Source organism: Columba livia, chromosome 9 (genome assembly GCF_036013475.1).
Source record: "Columba livia isolate bColLiv1 breed racing homer chromosome 9, bColLiv1.pat.W.v2, whole genome shotgun sequence".
In the NCBI taxonomy this organism is placed as follows: domain Eukaryota; kingdom Metazoa; phylum Chordata; class Aves; order Columbiformes; family Columbidae; genus Columba; species Columba livia.
Window position 1 is genome coordinate 21,060,703 of NC_088610.1, and position 17,169 is coordinate 21,077,871.

At 59.1% G+C, this 17,169-nt stretch overlaps 2 protein-coding genes across 2 annotated transcripts; one reads left to right on the plus strand and one right to left on the minus strand.

The window, feature by feature from the left end:
- Positions 1 to 696: 696 nt before the first annotated feature.
- PFKL (phosphofructokinase, liver type) lies at positions 697 to 8,117 on the minus strand. The gene is given in 23 exon segments (XM_065074229.1): positions 697 to 1,401; positions 1,494 to 1,599; positions 1,732 to 1,831; positions 1,912 to 2,023; positions 2,938 to 2,999; positions 3,194 to 3,358; positions 3,446 to 3,598; positions 3,704 to 3,791; positions 3,909 to 3,979; positions 4,094 to 4,240; positions 4,330 to 4,393; positions 4,486 to 4,550; positions 4,639 to 4,764; positions 5,107 to 5,130; positions 5,132 to 5,200; positions 5,280 to 5,375; positions 5,660 to 5,768; positions 5,848 to 5,892; positions 6,554 to 6,719; positions 6,873 to 7,062; positions 7,155 to 7,232; positions 7,326 to 7,399; positions 7,967 to 8,117. Coding segments are annotated over 23 exon segments (2,343 nt in total). The 5' UTR covers positions 8,052 to 8,117; the 3' UTR covers positions 697 to 1,253.
- Positions 8,118 to 9,977: 1,860 nt separating this feature from the next.
- PROCR (protein C receptor) lies at positions 9,978 to 13,195 on the plus strand. The gene is made up of 5 exons (XM_005501572.3): positions 9,978 to 10,137; positions 10,257 to 10,493; positions 11,361 to 11,431; positions 11,999 to 12,194; positions 12,277 to 13,195. The coding sequence occupies exons 1-5, from the start codon at positions 10,083 to 10,085 to the stop codon at positions 12,387 to 12,389; spliced, it is 672 nt and encodes a 223-aa protein (XP_005501629.3). The 5' UTR covers positions 9,978 to 10,082; the 3' UTR covers positions 12,390 to 13,195.
- The last annotated feature ends 3,974 nt before the right edge of the window (positions 13,196 to 17,169 follow it).

Sequence of the window (17,169 nt, forward strand, 5' to 3'; positions counted from 1 at the left end):
GTGGCACATGGATGGTGGAAGAGCCCAATTCCCATTCTGCTCCCCCAGCACAGATAAAATGCCTGGGAACAGCAGTGATGCTGCCTCCATCCAGCAGGGAAAATACAATAATGCTCATCTTCATCCAGAGCCTAAAACGTGTCCAAACAGGGAAAAAAGCACTGAAATCATCACTTGGGGGCAACTCCACGGGGAGGGAAAAAATAACTATGTTCGACCCAAAAGACCATGATATGTTGTGGTGCTGGTGATGTCCCAGAGGCTGGAGCCATCAGCCAAAAGCCCCCGGAGGCAAATGTCCTGGGAAAGGGGCTATGAGCAGCCATCTGGCACCGGCGCTGCGCTTGGGAGCCGGCGCGCTTGGCAACCGTGTTAGCAAACACAGCGCCTTGATAAATCGCTCACTTCTGCGCTTTGCTTTGAAGGTGGGAACCAAAACAAGGAGAAGCGATTTTTCTCCAGGATTGCCAAGCCTGCCCGCAGAGGGATGCTGACCTCGCACTCGGTGGCCAGAGGCCGCGGTCCCGCTCTCCTGGGCTTTGAGGACGCACGAAGCAGAGAAATCTCCCAACCCAGCGTTAATCCAGCTCCGGCAAACAGCCCGGTTTTGCTCATCCCCATCCTAACCCCCAAGTCTGTCCCTAAATTCCTCCCCGTGGGGACTCGGCGCGCAGTGACCACTCTCTGCATGGTGGGTTTGGCTCCAGCGGGTTTTATCTCTAGAGGAGGAGAGCGGCGTTGCGAATGGGATGAGATTCGGGATGGGGGGTCACAGAGCGGCGGTGAGATGATGGGCACAGCCCCGCGGCATGCAAGGTGGCCGGGGACCGGTGTGCTGTGCTGAGCCCTCCGGACACCCCAAGAAGCAAACGCCCCGGGACGACGGAGCTTTACCAGGGGAGCTGAAAGCCCCCGGAACATCCCCAACCCGCCCCGGGACGGCACCGCATCCTCTCGGCTCCTCCCGCACAACTAGAAGCAGCAGTTGGCTCAGGCGGTCAAGATACCCCATTATTAAATAATAAGAATAAACTATTAAGGGATGATTAAGGGTCTGGCAACACCAGACCCCGCAGCAGTGATTTGGGGCAGGATTGGGTTGGTTTGGGCGCCAGGACCAGGCTCTGCCTGATTTTTGGGGTCGGTGGCAAAGCTACAAGGGCTACTGAGAACGGGGGGGACCTGGTGCTCCCCAGCAGCACGTGGGGACGGGGAGGATGCAGACGGGGGGGCTACGGCTGAGTCTGGTGGGACTAGAAGCCCTTCTCGATGCTGAGGGTGCGGCGGGTGACGTGCTCCATGGTCCCCGAGATGTACTCGGTCAGGCTGATCTGGTAGTTGGCGAGCATCTTCAGCATCAGCCGCAGGTTCAGCCACCACTGCTCCTGGGGCAGCCTGTGCCTGTGCGGCAGGGGGGACATGGCTCTCAAGTGTCCCCAGGGATGTCCCCGAGGGACCCGGCGAACCGCTGGGGTGTGGGGATGGGGACTTACTCAAAATCGGTGACTTTCTTGAGCTCCGTCACGGGGCTGAAGGCCACCACCTTCTTCCTGAGCCCGATCACGCAGGCCGAGTCACCCGAGTTGGCAAACACGCGGCCTGGGAGGGGGACACAACGAGCCGTGGCCACCTTGCTAGGGGATGAGTGGCCAAAGCCGGAGGAGCAGGAGTTGCTGGGTGGCACCAGCGTCCCCCCCAGCACCACCAAGGTGTCCCCAGCGCTGGGCTCACCTTTGCGATAAACCTCCTGCAGCTTCTCCGACATCCACAGCACCGCCTTCACCCCCAGCTTGGTCCCGTAGTTGCGGTCAAAGGGAGTCGGGGCTCCCCCCTGGGGACAACGATATGGTGATGACAAGCCTAGCTGGCTCTTGGGGACAGCGGTGGCCCATGTGGCCCTGTCCCCCGTACCTGCTGGAGGTGGCCCAGGACGTTAATCCTGCAGTCGAAGATGCCTTTGCCCTCGGAGGAGTAGAGATTGTAGAGGAACTCAGTGGTGTAGTGCTCGTGGCACTTCTCATTGCTGGGGGGCAGAGGGAAGGAGTAGGGGGACTGCTCCGTAACCCGGCATCCCCAGGTGTCCCTCCATCCTCCCCTGAACACCTTGTTCTTTGCTGGTTCGTTCTTCCTGAGACCCAGAGACCCAGCAGGACCCTGGGGCTAGGGTGGGGACAGCAGTGGGGGTGTCTAGGGCAGGACTGTCCCCTTGGTTCAATGTGGCAACCCTGGGCAGGACACCATGTGCCCCCCGTGACAAACCCTGCTGTGCCCAGGGCCCCCCCTCCAGCTGTGGGAAGGGGTCAGCTCCATAGAATAAAAGAATCATAGAATCATTTTGGTTGGAAAAGCCCCTCAAGCTCATCACGTCCAACCATTCCCCGAGCCCTGACACTGCCCCATGTCCTGAGAACCTCATGTCCGTCTGTCCAGCCCTCCAGGGATGGTGACTCCAGCACTGCCCTGGGCAGCCTGTTCCAATGCCCCACAGCCCTTTGGGGAAGAAAGTGTTCCCCACATCCAACCTCAACCTCCCCTGGCGCAACTTGAGGCCGTTTCCTCTGCTCCTGGCGCTTGTTCCTGGGGAGCAGAGCCCGACCCCCCTGGCTCCAAGCTCCTTTCAGGCAGTTCAGAGATCAGAAGGTCTCCCCTCAGCTCCTGTTCTCCAGCTGAACCCCCAGGTCCCTCAGCCGCTCCCATCACACTTGTGCTCCAGCCCCTCACCAGCTCCGTTCCCTTCTCTCCACTCGCTCCAGCACCTCAAGGCCTTTCTTGGCGTGAGGGGCCCAGAATTGCCCCCAGGATTGGCGGTTTGGCCTCCCCAGGTCCCAGCACAGGGACGGTCACTGCCCTGGGCCTGCTGGCCACACCAGTGCTGGTACAAAGTCCCCACCATGGGGCTGGGTTTTCCAGCAAACATCCCCAGCGGTCCCCACTCACCGCAGCACCAGCCCTCTCTGGATATCCGTCTTCATTTTGTCTGTCAGATGCTCCACGTTGGCCTGCAAGACAGACACCAGGATGGCAGCAGTGCCCATGTCCTCTGCCGCCATCCCAGGTCCTTCTGCTCCTCTCATTTGGACTTGAGAGCCACTAATGTCACCCAGTGGCTTCATGGGGCTTGGCTGAAGCGCTCTCTTTCCCTGTTTTCCTTCTTATTTTACCCAAATCAGCGAGCAGCTCCTGCCCTGCTCACCTTCAGGTCATGGATGGTGAAGGGATCCTCGTAGACGTAGGCGGCGTCAGCGCCCACCGCGATGCCGGTGACGGTCGACAGGTACCCGCAGTAGCCGCCCATTGTCTCCACGATGAAGACACGGCGCTTGGTGCCCGAGGCCGACTGCTTGATGCGGTCACAGCTCTGTGCCAGGAGAAAAGGGGGGTCGCACTAAGACACCCCATCCTGGCTGCGATGGGATGCTGAATCATTCCCAAAATGAGACCTCACCTCCATGGCCGCGTTGACGGCCGTGTCTGAGCCCAGGCTGAAGTCGGTGCCAGGGACGTTGTTGCTGATGGTGGCGGGGATGACGCACATGATGATGCAGAGCTCCTCGTACTGCCCGCGGGCCTCCACCAGCTGCAGCACCCCCTCGTACGCCTGCAAGCACCCAGCGCTGGGGACGTGCTGGCCCTGCATCCCAGCAGGGGTGGCCCTGGGATGCTAATACCCCTCCGGACCCCACCGAAACAGGTTTCCCCGCACCTCGAACCCCCCGATGACCAGCAGCCCCTGGATGTTGAATTTCCGCACATTCTCCACGATCTTTTCCATGCAGGTCTTGGGCAGTGTCCTGCGGCAGGGAGGAGACATGGGGAGAACACAGTGAGGACAAGGGGTCCCCAGAACACCCAGGGACAGCGGTGTCCCGCCTGTTCCACCCCCCAGCCCTGACCAGGGCTGTGCTTACCGCTTGGTGCCCAGCATGGACCCGCCGCGTCCCAGCCAGCCCGCCACGTCGTGCCAGCCAACCTCACGGATCTGCAAGCAGCATCTCTCAGTTTTGGGGCAGGCGGAACACCCCACCACCTGCTTCCAAGCCCAAACACACCCCCCTGTGAAACCCACAGCACCCAGGCTCCCCGTCCCCCTTACCTGCCCCTTGGCCAAGCCCTCGAAGCCGTCGCTCACCACGTAGATGGTGTGGCCCTGGCAGATGCCGATGCGCACGGCCGACCTGACAGCAGCGTTCATGCCGGCGGCGGGGGCACCCACATTCAGGATGGCCATGCTGAAGGGGCTCTGCAGGGACAGGGACAAGGGGGTAGCAACTCGCTGCGTGTCCCCAAGGTGGGGACAGTGTCCCCTGCCTGCTCCTCATCCCTCCTCACCTTCTCCTGTGCTGGCTTCTGGTGTGCCAGCAGCTTGTAGATGTTCCAGTTGTTCTCAAAGCTCCTACAAGGACAAGGCGGTGTGGCCCTAGGGACCCACGGGGAGAAGCCCCAGCCCCAGCACATCCTTTTGGCCGCGTCTCCCCACATCCTCACCTCCCACGCAGCTGGATGGCCTCCTCAAACCTCTTCTCATCCATGGCCTTCTGCACATCCTTTGTCTTGCGGGAAGGGGGAGAAGATGCAGCAGGGTGACCCCCGCGCTGGCAGGACCCCCACCCACGGGCCCCCATCCCTCCCGGTACTCACCACCTGCACGCACTCCATGAGCGGCAGCCGCACCGACTGGTTCCCCGAGAGGCTGACCACGCAGGCGGGGGTGTCGGGGGTGGCCTCCAGCAGCGCCATCACCGCCTCCATCCCCATCTTGCTGCTCTGCCCAGGGAAAGGGACACCTGCTGTCCCCTGGGCCACCTGCTGTCCCCTGACACTGGGGACACCCACGCCAGCCGGGTAGGACGCTCCCCTGGGCTTGGAAACCATGTGGCTGCTTCCACACATGATTTACAGCCAGAGAGTCACTGGTTTTCTTTCAAACCCATGAAATTCACAGCAAATAAGGGGAAAAATTGGCATGTGGTTCAGCAGGACCCAGCCCACAGGGACCAGCTGCGAAAATCCTCCGCACCAGGCAGGGGGACAGCACGGGGACTCCCCAGCTCCCTGCTCCTTCCCGCAGGGTGTCCCCCAACACCATGTCCCCTCCTCGGGACCTACCAGCACACGGTCAAAGGCTGACGGGGGTCCCTCCGCGCTGCACGTGGCCCAGGACGGTGACGCGCGTGTCGAAGCCCAAGCGTTTCACCACCAGCTGTGGAGCAGAGGGGGTGTCACACTGGGGACCCACCGGTCACCACAGGGGCCGAACCGCAGGCTGGGGTGGCGCTTACGTCCTTCACGTAGTTGGAGGAGATGGGTTTGCCACTGCGGTCGATGGCGCCCTCGGCGATGATGATGATGTTGAGGCGCGACCCTCTGCTGCGCGTCTGGTGCGGGAGGAGGAAAACAGCCACTGGGGCTCAGCCAAAACTCACCCAGAATCCTTCACCTGCCTGCGGGGGGCTCAGGGTTTGAGCCCCCAAGCCGGCGCTGCCCCTGGCGTGCCAGGGCTGGATTTGTGCTCGGCTGAGCGCCCCGTTTCACAGGGACAATGGCCAGAGCTCCCGAAGCTTCATGGGGGTTGGGTGGTGGTCGCGGGGATCAGCTGGGTCCCTGCGGGGACTCCCCAGGGACAAAATGGGGACAGGACTCTAGGGAACCCTCCGCTCACCTCCCCGAGCCTCTCGCACATTAGGTCCTCCCAGCCGTCCTCTGGAGGGGACTCAGGGATGAAGAGCCAGTCGGCGCCCGAGGCCAAGCCAGACACCAGCGCCAGGTACCTGGGGACACAGTGACAGTAGTGGCCCCAAAAACCACCATCCCGTCCCTCCAATGGGCTTCCCCATCCCCAGGGCTTACCCGCAGTGGCGGCCCATCACCTCCAGCACGAAGGTCCGCTGGTGGCTGCAAGGACATGGGGAGAGGAGAAGAAAGGTGGGTGAGATGCCCAGGGTGGGTGCAATGTCACAGAATCACAGAATCCCAGAATGTCAGGGGTTGAAGGGACCTGGAAAGCTCATCCAGTGCAATCCCCCCATGGAGCAGGAACACCCAGATGAGGTTACACAGGAAGGTGTCCAGGCAGGTTGGAATGTCTGCAGAGAAGGAGACTCCACAGCCTCCCTGGGCAGCCTGGGCCAGGCTCTGACACCCTCACCTCGAACAAGTTTCTTCTCCTCTTTCAGTGGAACCTCCTGTGTTCCAGTTTGCACCCATTGCCCCTTGTCCTGTCACTGGTTGTCACCCAGAAGAGCCTGGCTCCATCCTCCTGACACTCCCCCTTTCCATATTGATCCCCAGGAATGAGTCACCCCTCAGTCTCCTCTTCTCCAGCTCCAGAGCCCCAGCTCCCTCAGCCTTTCCTCACACGGGAGATGCTCCACTCCCTTCAGCATCTTGGTGGCTGCGCTGGACTCTCTCCAGCAGTTCCCTGTCCTGCTGGAACTGAGGGGCCACAACTGGACACAATATTCCAGCTGTGGTCTCCCCAGGGCAGAGTAGAGGGGCAGGAGAACCTCTCTCAGGGTGGGTGAGATGTCAGGGTGGTCCAGTCCCCAGTGCTCACCTCTGTGCCGTGGTGGTGATGGCGTCGATCACCTCCATGATGCGGTGCAGCGCCGAGTCGGTGCCGATGGTCATGTCGGTGCCGCAGAAGTCGTTGTCGATGGAGCCCACCAGCCCCACAATGTTCAGGCGGGAGTTCTGCCGCGCCACCTCCTCGCTGATCTGCCCTGTTTAGTGGGGACATGTCTGCGTCACCAGTTATTTTAGGGTCCTACTGTCTCTCCCGCAGCATTGGGAAGGATCCTGCGGAGGAGCCCAGCGATGGATGGACTCCAACACCCCTTGAATGCTTTCCTAAGGGTTTTGGGGGGGTCACCCACCCTCTCGGAGCAGCTCGTCCAGCAGGCCCCCCCACTCGGAGCGGAAAATGTCAGCGCCTGTCAGGCTGCCATCCCCGCCAATGACACACAGGTTGGTGATGCCGTGTTCCACCAGGTTGCGGGCGGCACGCAGCCGCCCGGCGCGCGTGGTGAAGGCTTTGCAGCGGGCACTGCCGATCACCGTCCCACCCTGCGGAGAGAAAATGGGACGGGGGGACACACACCTCGTCACGCAGGTTTGGGGAGGGGGTGGGATTTGGGGGTGGCGTGGTTGAGCCTCACCAGCTGGATGATGTTGGAGACACTGAGCCAGTTGGCTTGCTTGATGTTGTCTCCCCCCTCCACCAGCCCCTCGTAGCCCTGTGGAGAAGCGGGGGCACAGTGAGGGGTTCCCCAGCACCGGAGGGGGTGGTTCCCCCCAACCCATTATGGGGAGCAGGGGGGTGCCCCAACCTCATAGATGAGGAACACCTTGGCTCCCACATATATCCCCATGCGGGTGACGGCGCGGACGGCGGCGTTCATCCCTGGAAAGGCGAGACATGATCTTGGGGGAGCCCCACGCCCCATAGAGGACCAGATTCTATAGGTGACCCTGAAGTGTCCTCTCGAGGTGGGGGAGGATGCCCATGCAGGCTGAGACTGGGAAAACTCATTGCATGTGTGGGAGGTGCGGAGGAGCAGTCGCTCGAGAGCGAGATGTAATATTAATATTACTGAGATGTAATATTAATATTAGCGAGATGTGATATCAATATTAGCGAGATATACTATTAATATTATCGAGATGTAATGTTAATTTTAATAAAAACACTTGCATATCCCTTGGCGGGGGGGACCGTGGGTATTCCCCCGTGGGGCCGGTGACCTCCAGCAGAGGGTGCCCCGGGGTGGTGGCGATGGGGAGCACCGACCGTTCCCCCGTGGGGCGCACACGGCAGCGGGGTGTCCCCCCCTCCCAGGGCACGAACGCGGGGCCACGTCCCCGCTGCGCACCCCGAGGCCCCGCGGACTCTGGACCGGGCGGCCACGGGGCGGGCCCGGGGCCGAGCTCCCCCTTCACCCCGCGCCCCGCTGCCCCCGGCCGGCCCCACCTTGCGCGTCGCCGCCGCTGGTGAGCACGGCGATGGCCATGCCGGCCCCCGCCATCCGCAGCCGCTCCAGCTCCGCCGCCGCCATCGCTGCGCTCCGGGAACCGGCACCGCGGGACACGCCCCCTGACACGCCCCCTCCGCCGAGGCCACGCCCCCCGCCCGCTCGGCCACGCCCCTCCGGCTCGCCACATCGGAGCGCGCCGTATGCATGCCATAATGTCGCGACATATCGCGCCATGCGGCGCGCTGGGAAACGGTGCTGTAAGAAGCAATTATTTTGCAAATATAATAGGCTCAGGCAGAGTTTCTCAGCAAAGCAATTATTTTAATAACGATATCGCGACACCAAGTGTTCTACCTAAAGGTCAGCACACACAATAGGGCAAAAAGCCCCTGCTTATATATCCCCCCAATCCCGGCGGCAGTTTTCCTCCCCTGTTCCCCATTTGTTGGTACTGCAGGGTTTACAGACCACCCGACCCTGCCTCAGTTTACATACAACACCCTTCCCCTTCTCTTTAGTTTGGAGGAGGCTGAGGGGTGACTCATTCCTGGGGATCAATATGGAAAGGGGGAGTGTCAGGAGGATGGAGCCAGGCTCTTCTGGGTGACAACCAGTGACAGTACAAGGGGCGATGGGTGCAAACTGGAACACAAGAGGTTCCACTTAAATTTGAGAAGCAACTTGTTGGGGGTGAGGGTGTCAGAGCCTGGCCCAGGCTGCCCAGGGAGGTTGTGGAGTCTCCTTCTGTGCAGACATTCCAACCCGCCTGGACACCTTCCTGTGTAACCTCATCTGGGTGTTCCTGCTCCATGGGGGGATTGCACTGGATGAGCTTTCCAGGGCCCTTCCAACCCCTGACATTCTGTGATTCTGTGATTATCAATCTGTTTAAAATGTAGGTTCCTGGTACTTTAGCTACCCTTCCCCCCTAAATTAACTTGTAAATACAGGTATCCAGATATATTCTGGAAAGATGCTTGTTTTACATTAAGGATTCATAGTCTGATGTCTCTTGGTCCTTCCCCTGTGATGGGATCAGGAGCCAGGTCCTCAGTTATGTATAAAAAACAGTTCTTCGTTAAATGTTCCTTACAAAATTATAGATTAAAAAGTTGAAAAGTACAAAATGTATATTGAAATATCGGGCTCGCCCCAGTGGCACAGCCTGGGGCGGAATGTACCAGCACCACACCTGTAAGGAACAAGTTAATTTAGTGGGAAGGGTAGCCAAAGTACCAGGAATCCGCGTTTTAAATAGATTGATAAGGGGAAGGGTTTTGTATGTAAACCGAGGCAGGTCGGGTGGTCTGTAAACCCTGAAGTACCAACCAACGGGGAACAGGGGAGGGAAATAGCGGCTGGGATTTTGGGGGGATACAAACAGGGGCTTTTTGCCCTATTGTGTGTGCTGACCTTTAGGTAGAACACCCGGTGTTGCAATACTGTTATTAAAAAAAATTGCTTTGCTGAGAGATCCTGCCTACGCCCATTATATTTGCAAAATAATTGTTTGCTGTGATTCTTTTAGGTAGAATTAAAACCCAAACACTTATGGTGAGCCCAGCAGTAGGGTTTCTCGGTCCCAATTCTGCAGCCCCTTATGGGGGTTACAGGGATGCTCCATCCCCAGGGTCGCATCCTCCCGGGGACAGGGGTCCTGTCACATCAGTGTTTGTGGAAACACCAGTGCTGAGTGACTGTCCTCAGCCCCCACAGCGTGGTGCTGCTCCCCTCCATCCCCAAATCCTCCCTCGTCTCCTCCTCGAGAGCTGTGTCATTACCGACCTCCAGCATCACACAAATGCATGGGGACAGGGCCCCGCCCATCCAAGGGATGGGGAAACTGAGGCAAGCACTGGCTGCTCACTCCCCACAGGCTGGAGTGATGCCATACGGTCCCGTAGGACTTGGTGGCAGCTTGGAGCCACCCCCGGCCCGTCCGGCAGTGAAGGGGTGCGGGTGGCTCGGGCTGAGGAAATGGGAGAGCCCTGGCCCAGCTCCCACTCTCCTCCTCCCGCAGCCCCACCTCCCCGGTCCTGCTTAACTCCCCGCCAAGCCGGCCGTGGGGCCACCATTGCCGTCCCCATCGCTGGCTGTGTCCCCGTCCCCACCATGCTGCGGTTGCTGCTGCTCTGTGTGGCCCTGGGCTGCCGGGCAGAGTGCGCGGGTAAGGCGAGGACACAGTGACAAGTGGGGATGGAGAGACGTGTGGTTGGCATTGGGGGACACACACAGGGCTTACGGGAAGGGGGTGAGACGGTGGGTGATGTGCGGTGTCTCTCGCAGCCCCGCTCACCTTCACCATGCTGCAGCGGACCCGCGTCTCCAAGGGCAGCTCGGAGTTTTCGGGGAACGCCAGCCTGGACGGGCGGCTCAGCCACCTCCTGGAGGGGCTCAATGTCACCCAGGTGCTGCCGCTGGAGCCCCCGGACGCCTGGGCCCGGCGGCGGGAGGACGTCACCAACTACCTGCACTACTTCAGCCAGCTGGTCAAGCTCTTCAGCAAGGAGAGACCCATCAATTGTAAGTGGTACCTGTGGGGCACGGGGATGCATGGGGAAGGGGAACTGGCTCTCTGGGGACAGCTGGGCGAAGGGACGGGGACACGGCCACATGCAAAACCTCGCTCTGGGCAAAAGGAGCTGGGAATTTCTCACCCGGAGCTCACCCTGGGTGATGCTCAGCCTCCTGCTGCCCTTGGGAAAAAGGGGCTGGGGGATGCAGCTCGGGGGGACGGGGAGGTGTAGGCACCCTGCCTGCATCCCACATGCACCCCATCTGCATCTCACATGCATCCCACATGCACCCCATCTGCATCCCACATGTATCCCACCTGCCTCCTGCCTACACCCCACGTGCACCTCACCTGCACCCACCTTGCACCCCACCTGCACCCTGCCTGCAACCCCCCCTCCACCCTGCCTGCACCCCCTTGCACCCCACAGCCTCCATGGGACGCTGCCGGTGACAATTTTGTGTTCCTGCCTGCGTTGCTCCACAAGCCCCACTACCTCCAATGTTCCTGTGCCCGGGACGTTTTACCTTCTTTTTTATTTTCTTGCCCCCAAAGCAGTTTCCCCCCAGCTCTGCATTTCTCTACCTGGCCCTCGGGGAGCATTTTCTCCCCTCGGGGTGTCTGGTGGGAGCCCCACACACCTCCCCTTGCCCCATGTTCCCTGTGCTGCATCCTCAGGCAAGAGCAACGCGTGGCTCACCCTGAGCTAAAAATCCTCCCGCGTCTCTCAAACCGCAGGCGAGGAAGGGGAAAATCAGCCCTTGGAAAAGCTGTCGCCACAGCTAAACAGAGCAAAGATGAAGCTGGGGGGGTGGGTGGGTCGGGTGTTGCAAGGATGACGCTTCATAAACTTGGTGCATGTCTTGTCCCCGCAGACACGCAGAGCCTGTGCTGCCGCCTGGGCTGCCAGCTCTTCCCCAACGGCACGGCCTGCAGCTTCTATGAGGTAGGTCCAGAGAGGTTCTCCTGCCCCTCTGCTCTGCCCTGGGGAGGCCACACCTGGAATCTTGTGTCCAGTTGTGGCCCCTCAGTGCCAGAAGGACAGGGAACTGCTGGAGAGAGTCCAGCGCAGCCACCAAGATGCTGAAGGGAGTGGAGCATCTCCCGTGTGAGGAAAGGCTGAGGGAGCTGGGGCTCTGGAGGTGGAGGAGGGGAGACTGAGGGGTGACTCATTCCTGGGGATCAATATGGAAAGGGGGAGTGTCAGGAGGATGGAGCCAGGCTCTTCTGGGTGACAACCAGTGACAGGACAAGGGGCAATGGGTGCAAACTGGAACACGGGAGGCTCCACTTGAATGTGAGAAGAAACTTGTTGGGGGTGAGGGTGTCAGAGCCTGGCCCAGGCTGCCCAGGGAGGTTGTGGAGTCTCCTTCTGTGCAGACATTCCAACCCGCCTGGACACCTTCCTGTGTAACCTCATCTGGGTGTTCCTGCTCCATGGGGGGATTGCACTGGATGAGCTTTCCAGGGCCCTTCCAGTCCCTGACATTCTGTCATTCTGTGATTCTGTGAGATGACCCTCAACGGGACAGCTTTCCTCAGCTTCCATGTCCCCAATGCCACCTGGGAGCGGCGCTGGCCCGGCAGGGACGCAGTGGCCGCCTATGCCCAGCGGGAGCTGATGAAATACCCCACAACCACCCAGGACCTCCAGTATTTCCTCAACACCACCTGTGTCAGCATCCTGCGGGCGCAGAGCGCCGGGACAGGTCTGTGCCAGGGCATGGTGGGGCACAGGGTGACACGTGGCGTGGCCCCGGTCATCACCTGTGTCCCTGTCCTCTCTTGTAGAAAAACAGAGCAGCCGGTCGCACACTCCACTGGTGCTGGGTCTGATCCTGGGGACCTTGGCCTTGCTGGGCATGGCCGTAGGGATCTTCTTGTGCACGGGGGGGAGCTGCTAGCGGAGCCAGCAGCCATCCCATGTCACCTCGTGGGGACAGGGACGGACACACCATCACCCCATGGAGACAGGGACCAAGCCAGCATCACCTGGTGGTGGCAGGGGATGGAGCCACCATCACCTGGTGGCAGCAGAGACAGACCCACCATCACCCTGTAGAGGCAGGGACAGACCCATGTCACCCCGTGGTGGCAGGGGATGGACCCATGTCACCCCACGGAGACACGGACGGACCCACCATCACCCTGTGGCACCAGGGACGGATCCAGCATCAGCCCGTGAATGCAGGGATGGAACCACTGCAACCCCATGGTGGCAAGGGACAAACTCACGGTCACCCCATGGTGGCAGAGGATGGAACCACCATCACCCCGTGGACACAGGGATGGACTCATGTCACCCTGTGGATCAGGGATGGACCCACCGCCACCCCATGGACACAGGGACGGACTCATGTCACCAGTCCCCATGCCCTGCATCTCCACAGCATTGCGGGTTTTGCTCCCAAAGGCCACAGGTGGCTTCCCTGCCCTGTCCCAGCTGGGTTGTCCCCCCAGGAGCAGCTCCCACCCTGGGGACAGTCCCCACACTGGGCTGACGTGATGCGCTGAGCCTGAACACGGACACACGGATGGAAAAATGGGGCGGAGGGGTGTGTGGGGGAAAATGGCAGGAGAAACAGGCAAAAAAGGTCATCAAAACCCTTATTTATCCCTGTTGGGAGGGGGATAAATGCCTGGGGGGAGGATGTCACACCCTAGTGACACTGCTTGGACCTGTCCCCTAATAAATGCACTCTGTCTGCTCTCCCACTGTGTTCACTCATTTGGTTGCAGGTCTGTCATGGGTGACAGGGACACAGGTGACAGGGACACAATTGTGCTGGGTGGGCTCGTCGGTGCCACCAGCCCATGTGTCACCTCATGCAGCGAGTCTGCGAGGCCCCTGCAGAGCAGCCGCTGGGGTTTGTGGCTCCTGAGCCCCCGTCCCTCTGCCCCCAGCTTTGGTTCCACTCAATTAAGTCACTTTTCCAATGGCCAAGTGGTGACGCTTCGTTTGTTTTTCATTTCCTCACCTTCGCAGGAGGCACCGAGGTTGAGGACAGGCCGTAACGGGGCAGTTTTTCTGCACAGATCAATGTGTTCCACGCTCTCGGATGCTGCCCAGAGGGACACGGGAGCATGGGGACACCTGAGTGACACAGTGGGGACCCCAAAGCAAGAAACCGCTCCCCAAGGAGCAGCTAAAGAAACGCAAAGCTGCGTTACTAGCACCATCCAACAAGTGTTTGTTGCTTTATTTTCCTTTTCTGCAACACCCAATCTGAGCTAAATCTGCTCTTAGCCCACTTGGGCTTCGGTTATATGAATAATAAATTATCGGCTGCGTTTTCTTTCCAAGATTTGGAGCTGACCCCCTCTTGTGCTCGTCTCCGCTGCCCCAGGGGCAGGAGGGTCTGGGGATGAGCCAGGAGCTGGCTCAGGCCACCGAAATTGGGGACAGCGCAGGAGCGAAGAGCTTTGCTGGATTATCTTCCAGCTCCAAGGGTGGGAGCCGGGAAAAGAGCTGCAGGCCAGCAAGGGGACGGGAGGACGCCATCGGGGTCGGAGTGCTGGAGGTCTCTGAAGATGACATCTCATCACCTTGGCCACCAGCCACCCACCCGAGCAGGGGCCGGGGTGCTCCCCACCCTTCCGAGGGCTCTTTTGTACAGAGAATGGCAGCCAAGAGGCCGGAGGATCCAAAAACAACGAGGGAGGGGGACGTCATCGCCGGGCCCGTGGCCGGGGCTGTGCAGCGGCCCAGCACAGCCTGTCCCCACCATGGCGCTGGGGACGCGGGGCTGATGCTGGAGGTCAGACCCAGGAGGTTTTATCCCCACGAAGGGATAAAAACACTTGTAGCCATTTCACAGTGGGGAGAAACGGCTGCATGGCGGCTCTACCGTGGATTTTGGACTTGGGCATCTCTGCAGATGTCACACCGCGGTCCCCAGACCCCCAGTGATTCTTGCGCCAAGTCCCCCCACCCCGGGCTGCAGCTCCGGTGGGGAGGGCAGAGCACAGATCCCATGGGACAGCGATGCCCCAGGGCTGTGACGGGGGACACAGGCTGGCAGCAGGGATGGCACCCGGGAGAGCCAGAGAAGCCAGGGAGGTTGTTTTGCTTTGTCCTTCTGAAATGCATCATGTTTTGGACAGATGAGGAAATCTCCACTTTAAAGTTCTCTGGAAAAGCCCTTTTCCTGCCCCCTGGCCCGCTTTGTGTCTGTCACAGCAGGAGGGAGGTCCCCAATGGCAATAGCATCCACCCCCAGCACATCGTAGCCCCAAAATTTCTCTTCCTCACCCCAAAACTGCCTCATTGTGGGGCCACCACGACCTGCCCCACTGCTCCATGTACCATCCCTCCAGCGGCTGGTGGCCACATCCTTTGCCCATCCTCTCCCAAATTTGGTTGTTCTTCTACCTTGATCACAACCTGGGCTTAACCACATATCCTGTCAACCAAGGGCTGTTTTAAATTTGCTTATTTTGGGGTTTTGTTTGCTTTCTTAGTGAATAAACTTGGCTTTAACCAACCCTCCCAAAGCAGCATCTCCCCAACCCAACCCAACCCAACTGTCCCGGCTTTGCTTTCCCCACGCCGCCTGGTTTCCATCACTCGGCTCCTCTATCACTGCCTGGGATAAGGGCTGAGATAAGACGCCCAAGCCTTGAACGTTGTTCCAGTGAGTAAGACGATGCCAATGTGTGAGGAACCAGATTTCCCCTTCGCCCACGTCCCTGCATGTCCCCAGCTGTGTCCTCCGGGAGCCTTCAGCCGCTGCCGCAGCATCCTCAGGTCCCGGCAGCCGCAGTCCCCTGCCCGTCCCCAAGGATAAAGGACCAGAGGAGCTGCCTGAAAATGCGCCGAGGGGCGCCTGTACCTGTGGGGTGGGAAGGGGATAAAATGGGGCTGATGGTTTTGATCAGGAAAAGGGGCAGCACCGGACTGACGTTCGTGAGCAGGAAGATGGGATTATCCTCGTGAACATCCCTGACGCATTCAGTGCGTGCACTGGCGGCATCATCGCTGTTCTGGTCTAAACAAGCTCCGTTCTGAACTCCCCCAGACGTCACCTTGTCACAGCCCCAGATTTTTTTGTCTCCGGCATCACCAGCTTTGGAAAATCCTTTTTAACCTGGGGCTGCGCTGGGGCGAGGGGATTTTTGCTCTCCCTGAGCAAAGGATGCTTATTTTGGAGCAACAAGATTTTTGGGGTGGAGGCTGTTTGGTATCTGCTTTCCCGCAAGCTTGTGGGAGAGTGGGCAGGTCCCTGGAAATACTGAACAGCGGAGGAAAGGGCTGTACTGGAAAACACATCCCAGGCCAGGCTGGACGGGGCTCTGAGCAACCTGAGCTGGTGAAGATGTCCCTGATCATGGCAGTGGGAGCACTGGGGGAGCTGGGAATGTCCCTTCACCCCAAACTATCTGTGATTCAGGAACATGGCAAATCTAAGCGTTCTCAGAACAATTTTCTCCTGGCACCCGTCGCTTCTCCCTTCCCATCTCCACCGCCTGTCTCTCAGGAACAGAGAAGTTTAGATATAGATAAGTGCTTTAAAATAACAAGCTTTTTGGAAAAAAAAACACCACTGTGCTTGTGGAGAAGTTCCCATGGAGAAGAAATGGCTGTGGGGGAACATTTTCACCCCCTGCCCACACTCAGGGATGCTCTGGGCAAGAAGTAAGTCAGGATTTGTTCCCTGCATGACTGAAACTGCAGCGAACAAACAAATCAGGCCAGATCGCTCCTCAGGACCCACATACCCAGCGTCAAAACTCCCCAGAAGTTGCCTATCTGGTCTGGGATGGGCAGTATGGCTTTAGGTGCAGTGATTTCTGGAAAAGCAGTTCTGAGCTGTTTGCACCAACATCTACAGCCACAACCTGCGAGGGGATCAAACCCCTTCAATTCAGAAATCATGATCTCATTTTAGCCACGCAAGGACGTATCCAAACATCCCCTTCTCCAACCACCGAGGACTTCTGGAAACACATTCAAGGACAAGCGCTTTGCTGGAAGAACTGAACACTGCGCCTCCATCTAAACCATCAACAATCCTTGACTTGTACGAGGATTTGGGGTAAAAGGGGACCAGGAAATTATTTGATCCAATTTAAGCACAACAGCTGGAAATAAAGACAGGATTCCCAGCTCAGAGGTTTCCACCTTCAGGATGCTACTTGGTCCTGCGCATTTATCTGAAATAAAGGAATATGTGTGTGCTGAGACTCTCACCAGCTTGAGGTGATTGGAAGAGGGGACAGCGGGTGTCATGGCCACCAAAGAGCTTCCACGTCCCCCTGGTTGGGCAAACACCTCCCGACACCCTGGAAGCTGTGGAACTTGCTTTAGGCAAACAGCAAACCCAAAACGAGTGGAAATGTTGGAAGGAGACGCTGCACGGAAAGCCCAGTGGCTTTGTCTGAAGGGGGGAGAGGCGGCAGACACGGCTCCGCACGCAGAGACGGGGAGGAAAATGGAAGGAAACAGGGTTGTTTACCTTGATTTGGGCTTTGCTTTGCTGTTTTTCTCCTCGCCCCAGTACAAGCTGGGGCTCTGCAGCTATTGTTGCTGTTCTGCATCCCACGGGCCTCGCCGTTCATACCCACAATGAAACAACAAAAAAACCCAACCACAGGAAGGAAAGGAATTAGCAGGGAAAGGAAAAGCAGCGGCAGGAACAAGCGCTCATGCCTGAAATAAACGCACTGCCGGCTGCTGGGGGTGCA

Coding starts and splice junctions, on each gene's coding strand:
- PROCR (XM_005501572.3), top strand. CDS start 10,083: ATGCTGCGGTTGCTGCTGCTCTGTGTGGCCCTGGGCTGCCGGGCAGAG. Junction 10,138..10,256: donor CTGCCGGGCAGAGTGCGCGG/GTAAGGCGAGGA, acceptor TGTCTCTCGCAG/CCCCGCTCACCTTCACCATG. Junction 12,195..12,276: donor GGCGCAGAGCGCCGGGACAG/GTCTGTGCCAGG, acceptor CCTCTCTTGTAG/AAAAACAGAGCAGCCGGTCG.